The sequence below is a fragment of the Rana temporaria genome, chromosome 10 (genome assembly GCF_905171775.1).
Source record: "Rana temporaria chromosome 10, aRanTem1.1, whole genome shotgun sequence".
Lineage (NCBI taxonomy): Eukaryota > Metazoa > Chordata > Amphibia > Anura > Ranidae > Rana > Rana temporaria.
The window spans coordinates 59,748,781-59,760,986 of NC_053498.1; the positions used below are offsets into that span (position 1 = coordinate 59,748,781).

The 12,206-nt window shown below is 42.8% G+C and overlaps 1 protein-coding gene across 2 annotated transcripts in view; it reads right to left on the bottom strand.

Annotated features, from left to right (window-relative positions):
• Positions 1–9,527, bottom strand: part of LOC120915118 (stabilizer of axonemal microtubules 1-like) — a 56,321-nt gene extending 46,794 nt beyond the window's left edge. Inside the window, exons 1-2 of one of the 2 annotated variants that reach the window (XM_040325372.1) lie at positions 9,402–9,527; positions 3,140–3,249 (exon numbers count right to left, since the gene is read on the bottom strand). In XM_040325372.1, the coding sequence (XP_040181306.1) occupies positions 3,140–3,249; positions 9,402–9,499 (208 nt within the window). In that variant the 5' untranslated portion in view covers positions 9,500–9,527. The remainder of the gene's footprint in view (positions 1–3,139; positions 3,250–9,401) is intronic. The other variant, XM_040325373.1, reaches the window with a different exon arrangement.
• Positions 9,528–12,206: the final 2,679 nt, after the last annotated feature.

Below are 12,206 nucleotides of genomic sequence, written 5' to 3' on the forward strand. Positions count from 1 at the left end.
ATTTAAATGGCACACGCCCATTTAAATTGGCCCGCCTTGCGCCGGAGGCCGCCGGTGTAGGTTTTCATCGCAAGTGCTTGGTGAATCAGGCACTTGCGATGAAAAATTGCGGCGGTGTAACGTATCTACGATACGTTACGCCGCCGCTCTTCTATGTGAATCTGGCCCTAATTGTATAAAGAGGATGCTATTTATAGCACGAAAAATGATTGCACTAAAGTGTATATCCCCTGGAATTTCATACACACGAGGAATGGAGGATACGGGTTGATGATGCTTTATTAAAAGAATGGCAAGTGTACCGGTACAGGGGTTTACTAAATACATTTTTTTTTAAATGTGGGAACCATGGTTAGTGATACCTGGCCTGGTCCCCTTTACCCTAGCACCTGATGGAACTTTAAGGGTGGATAGTACATATTTTACCAGTTATAATGGTGGTTAAGGAATGATAAACAGGGAAGGGTTAAAAAACAAATATACGCATTGTAACTTTAAAGGGAGAGGAAGGTAAATGGAGAAATGCAAAGAGATCTAGGACCTATAGGACCCAATGCAACAATAAATATAAGTATTTGCACATTCAATAGGAAAATAACTTAGATTAATACAGTATGTTGGGCTATTTATTTTTTCTTCTTCCCTCATTTTTTTTTCTTATTTGTAAATTGAATTTGAATGTATATAGTTTCTTATTACTTGTATCTGAAAAATGTTGTTAATAAACAGATGAACATAAGATAATAGAAATAGGAAGAAAGATTGTATCTTTTTTTTCAATTCTAAATATATACAGTAGATTCAGAAAGATTATTTATTTTCTGTGCCTCCTTATTATTAGTGTCCCCCATGACGTTATTTATACCAATCTCTATAACAGGATAAAAACTTGGAGTTTCCCAGTGTAAAAGCCTTTAGATAGGTAGAAGGTTATTGGGTTCATATACTGTAAAGCCCTGTACACACGATCGGTTAACCGATGAAGCTGACTGATGGTCTGATGTGCCTACACACCATAGGTTAAATAACCGATCGGGTCAGAACGCGGTGACGTAAAACACAACGACGTGCTGGAAAAAACGAAGTTCAATGCTTCCAAGCATGCGTCGACTTGATTCTGAGCATGCGCGGATTTTTAACTGATGCTTTTGCATACTAACCGTTGGTTTTGACCTATCGGTTAGGCGTCCATCGGTTAAATTTTAGAGCAAGTTCTAAAATTTTTGACCGAAGGATAACTGACCGATGGGGCCCACACACGGTCGGTTTGGTCCGATGAAAAGTTCCTTCAGTCCGTTTTCATCGGTTTTGACCGACCGTGTGTACCTTAGGCCCCTTTCAGACGTCCTCTCCGTCTGTCCGTTCATTACAAGTCCGTTAACGGACTTGTAATGAATCCCTATGGGGACGCGTCCGTTAGCGGATGGAGCATCCGCTAGCGTCCGCGTCAGTCGGGTTCAGCTTTTCCGAACGGAAGAAACCCTATTTTTCTTCCGTTCGGCGGAGCGGAACTGATGCAGACGGACAGACGGTCCGTCTGCATCAGGTTCCCCATAGGGGACAGCGGAGCAGAGACAGGGCGGTCCCTGCACTGTGTGCGGGGACCGCCCTATCCACCGACAGCTGAGCGGGGATCCCCGCTGAGCCGACGGAGACACACGGAGCGGACCCGGAAACGGTCCGCTCCATGTGAAAGAGCCCTAAGAGGCTCCACTGAACCTATAGGACAGCGTTTCCCAACTCCAGTCCCCAAGGCACACCAACAGGTCATGTTTTCAGGATTTCCCTCAGATGAAACGGCTGTGGTAATTACTAAGGCAGTGAAACTGATCAAATCACCTGTGCAAAATAATGGAAAGCCTGAAAACATGACCTGTTGGTGTGCCTTGAGGACTGGAGTTGGGAAACACTGCTATAGGACATTATTTATAAACCGATGCTGTATTTTCACCAAACATTCACAGGTGGTGAATAAGTCACTGCCATTTAAAACTCAGGCACCAGGAAGATTCATCTTCAGAGACTGTTTGGTAAATGTAGATTAACTGCTTTATAAATATGCCCATAGGTGTTGTGTAGGTCTGGCATGGAGAAACTATTCTCAAAAGAAATAGTTGTCTCAGCTGGTGGTGCGCAGTATTAACTATTGATTACACACTCTATTTCTGAGACTGTCCTGTCTTGGAAAACAGCTATTTCTTCAGTTATAAAAGTATAGTATGTGCTGCTCAACTTAAAGGGGTTGTAAAGGTAAAAAAATGTTTTCCCTAAATAGCTTCCTTTACCTTAGTGCAGTCCTCCTTCACTTACCTCATCCTTCGATTCTGTTTTTAAATATCCTTATTTCTTCTGAGAAATCCTCACTTCCTGTTCTTCTGTCTGTAACTCCACACAGTAATGCAAGGCTTTCTCCCTGGTGTGGGACTTCCTGTGAATGGCTGAGTAGTGCTCAGCTCAACTCTATTTTTCCTGGATTTAAAGCAGCGTTCCAGGCTATTTTTAGTTTATTAAAAGTCAGCAGCTACAAAAAGTATAGCTGCTGATTTTTAATAAACAGCCACTCACCTGTCCCACGGTCCAGCGTTGCGGCCGCACGGACCTCCGCTCCTCTTCCCCTTCTCTCCGTGGCGCCGTCATTGGAACTGTGGGCACCCGGCCATGACAGCTTGTGGCTTCACGGGCCGGGCACGCACTGCGCATGCGCAAGTTGCGCTGCACTCTTGGAGTGGACGGGCGATCTTCTGACCTGTCACGTGTCCCAGAAGATCGCTTAGAGGGAGGGGCCACCTAGGGGTAGAGGAGGAGTCACCTAGACGAGTAAGTGGGAAAGGAAGTCCCTCTCTAAAGTAAGTACCCACCACCCCAAAAAAAACATTACATGCCAAATGCGGAATGTAAGGGGGCTCGGAGTGCTTAAAGCGGAAGTTCCACTTTTGGGTGGAACTCCATTATAAACTTTAATGCCAAAGTCTTCACAACATTTACAATGCAGATAATAATTATAACGTGCAACTGAAAGATATTTACTAGATATTAACCAATCCACTTAACATGATCAGCTACACAGACAATATAGATATAAATGATTACAGATTACATATATTTGACATCAAGTACTTTACAGAAAGTCATAACTCACGCCGTGGTGCACTAAAGGTGGCCTTATAGTGGGTGATATAACAATCTCTGTTTGTCTCTCTTCGCTGAACTCTTTGTTGTTTCTTGCAGCCTTTATGATGTTTATGTCGCCTGTAAATAGACCAATATTTTCTACATTAACTTTTAAAAATAATAAATTAAATTTTCAACTAACGAGCAGATATATACACCAGATCTAATTTGGAATTAAAACGTTACCCCAACATTTCATATGCTTGGTATGTGTTTGTGGTACCATGTACTTGTGTTGAAAATAAAATCCTGTTCTTTTTGTATTGCTTCCTTTGTCTGAAATACCCGGTGAACCTGCCAGTCCTCCTGCTCTTCTATTTCAAACTGATCTCGCCAGGACATGGAAGCCCAACCATCCCAGTGTGGTCAGTTTTCTTATTGGCAGCACAGCCTACATGTAATTCCAAAACTCAGACTTGTGCTGACCCCCCTGCACAGCCATTCTCTGGGAAGATCAATGTACTTCTGTTCTCTGCCTCTTTCTGGCATGCCCTTCTGCACAGTTCTTCACAGTGTACTTCTGTCTGTGCATTTTACACTGAACTGGACCTGTGCTCCATTCAAGCTGCTGATGACAGATCTCCACGTCCTCTAGTTTCCTTCTGCCATCTTTACAGGATTTTCTTCTACAAATTATGTCTTATTTCTTTGCCCATTGGGCAGCCCATGATGGTGTACACCAGGGATCTTCAAACTATGGCCCTCCAGCTGTTGCGGAACTACACATCCCATGAGGCATTGCAAGACTCTGACATTCACTGACATGACTAGGCATGATGGGAATTGTAGTTCCTGAACAACTGGAGGGCCGTAGTTTGAGGACCCCTGGTGTACACCTTTGCCCATATGCGCATGGAAGTGACACTATCCTGGCACCTGGCTTCATTTGTAAGATGTTGAGGGTGAACTGAGAGTGTACACTGCAATGTACATGCACTATAGGAAATGTGTGTACAACAAAAAATTGCTATTTTGGAAGAATAAACATGTATAGTTGTGATGATCAAAAGTTTGCATACCCTGCCAGAAATTGTGAAATGTTGGCATTTATATTGCAAATATGACTAACCATGCCCAAAAAATTGTCTTTTATTCAAGGATAGTGATCACATTTAGCTAGAGTTGAGCGGACACACGTGTTCGACGGGTTCGGCCGAACTTCGGAAAAAAGTCTGGGTTCGGGACCCGAACTTGACCCCAAACCCCATTGAAGTCAATGGGGACCCAAACTTTTCAGTACTAAAATGTCTCTAAAACATTAATGGAAAGGGCTAGAGGGCTGCAAATGGCAGCAAAATGTTGATAAGAGCATGGCAAGTACTCTGCAAATAAATGTGGATAGTGAAATAACTTAAAATAACATAAAAACAAAAAAATATATATTTTTTTGCCCTAAATGGGTGTTTTTTGAATAGAACAATAGAAAAACACTAGCTAAAGTGTTTATCTCACACGTACAGATATGGAGGAAAAACTGCAAATACTGGAGGAAAAACTGCAAAATATATTTTTTTGCCCTAAATGGATGTTTTTTGAATAGCACAATAGAAGAAAAGTATCTAAATGGTGTATCTCACAGGAACATATGCAGTGCTGGTGTAATTTGATTTCTGAAGCAGGACTGACTCCTATATATTTCTGTCCCTATAAGCAAAATCAGGAACCTTTCCCTAAAGTATCTAATGCAGAGTATCTCACAGGAACATATGCAGTGCTGGTGTAATTTGATTTCTGAAGCAGGACTGACTCCTATATATTTATGTCCCTATAAGCAAAATCAGGAACCTTTCCCTAAAGTATCTAATGCAGCGTATCTCACAGGAACATATGCAGGGCTGGTGTAATTTGATTTCTGAAGCAGGACTGACTCCTATATATTTCTGTCCCTATAAGCAAAATCAGGAACCTTTCCCTAAAGTATCTAATGCAGAGTATCTCACAGGAACATATGCAGCGCTGGTGTAATATGATTTCTGAAGCAGGATTGACTCCTATATATTTCTCTTCCTATAAGAAAAATCAGAAACCTTTCCCTAAAGTATCTAACGCAGAGTATCTCACAGGAACATATGCAGTGCTGGTGTAATTTGATTTCTGAAGCAGGACAGTCTGACTCCTATATATTTCTCTCCCTACAAGCAGCAGCAGCAGCAGCCTTTCCCTACCCTAAATAAAGCAGAGTGACGTGCTGTGCTATGTGCCTCTAGCTTATATAGAGGCTGGGTCACATGCTGCACTGGCCAATCACAGCCATGCCATTAGTAGGCATGGCTGTGATGGCTTCTAGGTCACACGATTAAAACAAATGGTGATTGGCTGCCCTGCAGCGTGCCATTACATTGCCGAACACCGAACCCAAACTTACAGCAAATTGTTCGGGTCCAAAAACCCAAAAGTCCGGTACGAACCCGAACTTTACAGTTTGGGTTTGCTCAACCCTACATGTAGCCATTTATTATCATAATGATAACAGAAATCACCCATATGGTCTTAATGAAAAGTTTACATACCCTGGAGTGTTTGGCCTTGGTACAGACACAGAAAGTGGCACACACAGGTTAAAATGGCAATTAAAGGTTAAAGGGTCACTAAAGGAAAAAAAAAATTTGCCTAAAATTAATGTCTGCAAGGTAGACAGACAAAATAGTGTAATGATTCTGTTAAAAAACAAGTAAATACCTATTAAATTCCTTCATCTATATCACCTCCGGCATTCTAGTTTCTGTTCTCTCATTCACTTCCTGGTTTGCATCGCTCGTTCATGTAAGAACTACATTTCCCAGTATGAATTGCGACACGCCCAGTAATTCACACCTCCTTGAAGTCTCTAACACGTAGAGAGCGTCCTGCCACACAGATGTAGTTCCCAGGAGGGGGTCAGCACGTTACTGACCACCGCAGTAAAGACTCCCTTCACGGTGGTCAGTAAAATCAGACAAGCAGGAAGTGAACAGAACAGAGAAGAAATAGAGCAACTTCTGAGCAAAATCGAAAGGATCCAAAAAACTATGTGATAATAAATGGCTTCACGTGATCACTATCCTTGCATGATTAGTAATATTTTCAATATTAATACCAAAATTTCACAATTTTTGCCAGGGTATGCAAACTTTTGAGCTCAACTGTAAATTAGGCATATTTATAAGCCTGCATTCACATCTGTGTAATGCCTGAGTGTACAGAAAATGTGCATGCATTCACATAAATATATAACATGCTTGCATCGCCATTTCTTCTTAATGGCACCCCAAATGTGGCAAGCAAGAAATGTGGTTGAAATGAATGGGCTACCCTTTATACAAATGTGCGGTGCGCTATAGCAGTGTGAGCGGGGGCTTAAATGAGTACTAAAATCACATTTATTACATTAGGTATTCATTAGGGTGAAACGGAACAAGTGTCACATTTTGCACAACCAATAAATGGCGGATGAGGGGAGGGGATAATGATGTTGTTAGAGGGTTATGTCACGATATAATGGGAGTAAATATGAGTATTAAACTTTAGATATAAGTAGCTTAAAATTTAATTCTGAGTATGGAAGTTTTATACAGCTTGGGCCAATGTAACGGGTGCCAATCAACCCGCCTGCGGCCTTGCACCTCCCGCCGGCCACCGCCGGGACTGACACAAACACTGATAGGCTCCCTGCAGAGAGAGAGCATGCCTGTCAGCACTCTGCAGTATGTGAGCAGCGCTCTCAGGGGACATAGCCGCCATCTCTGCCCCCCGGCTTTCTCATTGGCAGAGGAGAAGAGCCAATGGGACTCTAGAACTGCTGGAGCGGGGAACTCTGGGACATGTAGTCCCAAACACAGATGGCCTCACTGTAAATTCCCTGAGGGCAAACTGCACACCCCGGTATGCTCTTGGGGAAAAGAAAGAAAGGACACCAAGAGGCTGCCTGGGAGCTGGACAGACACCACAAGGCAAGGGAGAAGACCGGACCCAGGGGAGTGGGATCTGTGTCCTTTTACTGTGGATTTTGTAATAACTTTATTGCCAGGCATGCCAGAGGGGCTAAAACTGTTCTTTGGGTTGAGAGGCAGAGTACAGAACCAAATATACCCCACCAGGGGTAGCACTACATATGTATATACCATACCTGGTGGATCGCCCTGGAAGCTGGAAATCACTGAAGTAAACACCACTGCTCCAGTGATCTCCACTAGGTTCCGGATCCCATGTTGAGCAGCTGCCCTGCTGCATTGTGAACACAGGAGGTCAGCCTCTCAGCATAGGCTCCATTCAAAGAATGCTTGGCATTTACTGAATCCATGCAAAGTGTTCTCTGATTGTACGAGGTGGCGAGGTGGTGATGTGTTAGAGAAAACAAGTGGAGATCACTGGAGTAGAGGTGTTTACTTTAGTGATTTCCAGCTTCCAAGGGAATCTGCCAGGTATAGTATATACATAGTTACATTGATCCAAGCTGTATACAATATCCATACCTGGAATTCATTTAGGAACACCATTTGCAACATGCTAGGAGTTTACACCTCTTGTAAGGACATTGTTCAACTTTGGTTAATGTTGCACAGTTAATTTTTTAGTTTTCCGGTAGAGGTGCATAATACAATTTTCTTATTCACTTTCCCTTAGATTCACCTTCACCTTCATCTCCACCTTCAACTCTAATGGCGCGTACACACAATCGGATTTCCGATGGAATAAAATCCGATGGAATTTTCCGTTGGAATTCCGATGAAGCTGACTTTCATCAGTCTTGCATACACACTATCAGACTAAATTTTGACCGTCCAAAACGCGGTGACGTAAAACACTATGACGAGACGAGAAAAATTAATTTTTAAATGCTTCCAAGAATGCGTCCACTTGATTCTGAGCATGCGTGGATTTTTCTCCGATGGAGTTCCACACAGACGATCGGAATTTCCTATCAGTTTTTTTTCCATCGGAAAAATTTAAAACATGTTGTATTTTTTTACACCAATGGAAACAACTTTTTTCATTGGGAAAACCGATCGTGTGTACACGGCATAAGGGCCTGTCTGATTGCATAAAAATTGAACATTTCTAAGTTTGACCTCATATTATATAGTTTTGGAAAATCTATAGGAAAAATTTACAAAAAAAGTTATATGTAGCCAGTTTAATCATGTTTGTATTCTTTTACTGTGGAGACAATGTATAACAAGAAAACGATTTGTAAAAGATATTATAAAATATGTTAAATCAGGAGGAGTTTAATATAGAAATTTTGGAAAAGGCAAAACATCGAGGGGCAGATCCTCAAAGAAATTACGCCGGCGTATCTCTTGATGCGCCGCGTAATTTCAAATTTTGTGCATCGTATCTTTGTTTTGGTATCCACAAAACAAGATATGACGGCATCTGGGTTAGATCCGACAGGCGTACTTAGTACGCCGTCGGATCTTAGATGCAATTTTTCGCCGGCTGCTAGGTGGCATTTCCGTCGTATTCCGCGTCGAGTATGCAAATGAGCTATTTCCGACGATCCACAAACGTACGAGCAGCCGTCGCATTTTTTTACGTCGTTTCCGTTCGGCTTTTTCCAGCGTATAGTTAAAGTTGCTATATGGTGGCGTACTCAATGTTAAGTATGGCCGTCGTTCCCGCGTATAATTTTGAAAATTTTACGTCGTTTGCGTAAGTCGTCCGTGAATGGGGCTGGACGCCATTTACGTTCACGTCGAAAACAATGATGTCCTTGCGACGTCATTTGGAGCAATGCACCCTGGGTGTTTTTACGGACAGCGCATGCGCATGCGCCAAATTTGAATTCCGCGCCCTTACGCCGAGAGAGATACACTACGCCGCCGTAACTCACAGCGCGAATTCTTTCAGGATTCAAAGAATAGCAAAGTAAGTTACAGCGGTGTAGCGTATCTTACATACGCTGCGCCCGGCGCAGATGTATGTGGATCTGCCCCCTACTGTATTGTCATTCTAAATAAAAATTTCTGCCAGTGTATGACCAACCCCGCGGTGGTATAATATAGGTATTATATATATATTACTTTGTTATTATATAGGTGAATACAACTCTACAACTCTACTTCACCTAACACACAAGTAATCAAATTCATATGATAAGAAAGAACACTAAACAATGCTGTGTTCAGGATAAACTGCATTGATTGAATGTGAAGACGGAATGTTCTCCTCTCCACCGTTACGGTGTAAATTGTAAAGCATACAAAACAAGATATAAAAAAAATCGCAGGTCTCGTGTTTTCTTATCTCACCCACAGTCGCACAGCTCACAGATACAGGACACTGCTGGGGCATCCATCTTCTCAAGTCCACTTTTAGAGAATGCCCCATCCCTGTTTTGTGTTGCCATGGTCCCCTGGACTTCTCTTGTCTCCTATGTTTGGAATGTGAAAGCCGGTTTTACCAGAACTGATTGAGCCATTGTGTGCCTGGGAGCCTGTGGTTTGTGTACCTGACAACCTTTCAGCAAGTTGTGACGCAGCCCAGTCGGACCAGGTTCACATACAATGAGCCAGGGAAGGAGTAGTGTTTGGCCAGCAGGGCATAGAGATGGAATCACATTCTATTATATTGCTTTGCAGGAGCTTAATATTTAAAATAATATTTGCAAAGCAATCTTAACCTGTGCGAAGCTAGTGTAACGTATAATACAGAAAAATACAAATGCTGCAATTTGCTTATTGTGCCATCATAAAATCACCTTACAGCGGTATTAAACCCAAAAACAAAAATGCAATATATCATAGCTTACCAATTCTTAGATCATAGGCGTGCGCAAGGGGGGTGCCAGGTGTGCCTGGGCACACCCTAATCCTAGGGTGGGCAACCAATCAATGTCGATCTCCTCAGTGATCATGGGCAGGTGACAGATAAACTGCAATTCTTCCTTGCTGACCCCAAGAACCTGGACAGGAGCTGGAATTTAGTGGAACCAATCTGTAGTTTCCTCTTGCAGCAGCTGAAAGTAGGCTTCTCCTCCTCTCCCTCTCTCCGACATTCAAATGCCACAAGAGGAAAATACCAATACCATACCAATATATGCAACCCCCTCGTCCCCGTTCTCTCTGCCGCCTGGGTCCCCCTGTGAGCTCCCTTGCTCCCCCTCCCCCATTGCTTCAGGATGGAGAGCTGGGAAGAGGCCGGTAAATATGTCACACACGCATGTGTGTTGGAGCTTTGAGGTGCACGCCCTAATGCGTACACACCATCACTTTATGTGATGAAAAAAAACGCAATTTTGAAAGATGTCAATTAAATGACCGTGTGTGGGGGAAAACGTTGTTTTATGTCTTGTGAAAAACGACCAAAAAAAATTAAAGCATGCTTCAATTTTATGTGTCGTTTTTCAAAACGTCGTTTTTTGTGTCAATTAAAATGATAGTGTGTGGGCAAAACGACGTTTAAAACAACGTTTTTAAACCCGCGCATGCTCAGAAGCAAGTTATGAAGCTAGCTTTAATGGAAAAGAGTGCTGAACGTAACCGCGCTTTGCTAGAGCATTTTGAAAAAACGATGGTGTGTAGGCAACGTCGTTTTTGAAAATGAAGTTTCAAAAACGTTGTTTTGTTTCATGATTTAAAACGTCGTTTTTTTCATCACATAAAGTGATGGTGTGTACGCGGCATTAGATGTTATGGCTGCATTGTTTTTTATATATTTTCACTTTAGTTTGATCTCTCTAGTAACTAGGGCTTTTTTCTCAAACAATAGGTGCTGGAACTCAACAAACACCCTTTCAAATCACATCAAATAGTGGGTGTGGTCAGTCAAATTTTATGAACAGTAGGAGGATCTTAAAGGGGCAATAAATAAGAGGATTGCATTACATACAGAATGCAGAGTTCAGGGGGTTACGCACAGAGTGCAGAACTGTTACTTAACCACTTAACCCCCGGACCATATTGCTGCCCAAAGACCAGAGCACTTTTTGCGATTCGGCACTGCGTCGCTTTAACTGACAATTGCGTGGTCGTGCGACGTGGCTCCCAAACAAAATTGGCGTCCTTTTTCCCCACAAATAGAGCTTTCTTTTGGTGGTATTTGATCACCTCTGCGGTTTTGAGTTTTTGCGCTATAAACAAAAATAGAGCGACAATTTTGAAAAAAAATGAATATTTTTTACTTTTTGCTATAATAAATATCCCCCAAAAATATATAAAAAAACGATGTTTTTCCTCAGTTTAGGCCGATACGTATTCTACATATTTTTCGTAAAAAAAAATCGCAATAAGCGTTTATTGATTGGTTTGCGCAAAAGTTATAGCGTTTACAAAATAGGGGGTATTTTTATGCCATTTTTATTAATATTTTTTTTTTTACTAGTAATGGCGGCGATCAGCGTTTTTTTTTTCGGTACTGCGACATTATGGCGGACACTTCGGACACTTTTGACACATTTTTGGGACCATTGGCATTTTTATAGCGATCAGTGCTATAAAAATGCATTGGATTACTATAAAAATGCCACTGGCAGTGAAGGGGTTAACACTAGGGGGCGGGGAAGGGGTTAAGTATGTTCCCTGGGTGTGTTCTAACTGTAGGGGGGGTGGCCTCACTAGGGGAAATCACTGATCTTCTGTTCATACATTGTATGAACAGAAGATCAGCATTTCTCTCCCTGACAGGACCGAGAGCTGTGTGTTTACACACACAGCTCCCGATCCCTGCTCTGTAACGAGCGATCGAGCGTGCCCGGCGGCGATCGCGCCCGCCCCTAGTGGCCTGCGCGAGAGCCGACGTTATACGGCGGGCTCTCGCGCAGGGGAGCCGACTTGCCGCCGTAAAACGACGGTGGGCGGTCGGCAAGCAGTTAAACACAGAAACCGGACTTCTGTGTTTACAAGTGATTGTGGTGAGCAGCCCCCCCCCCCACAAGGGTCTGAGCCAGAGGTGGTGGAACTAAGTTCCACCAAGTTCCCCCTGAAAGAAAAACCCTGCTAGTAACACACTTCCTGTCCTAGCGTGTCTTTACTCTATGGAGGAGTAACTGAGCCACCCTTGGACAGCAGCATTGTCAGTCTGGAGAGAGAGGAGGTTAGACTAGCAGATTGAGATAG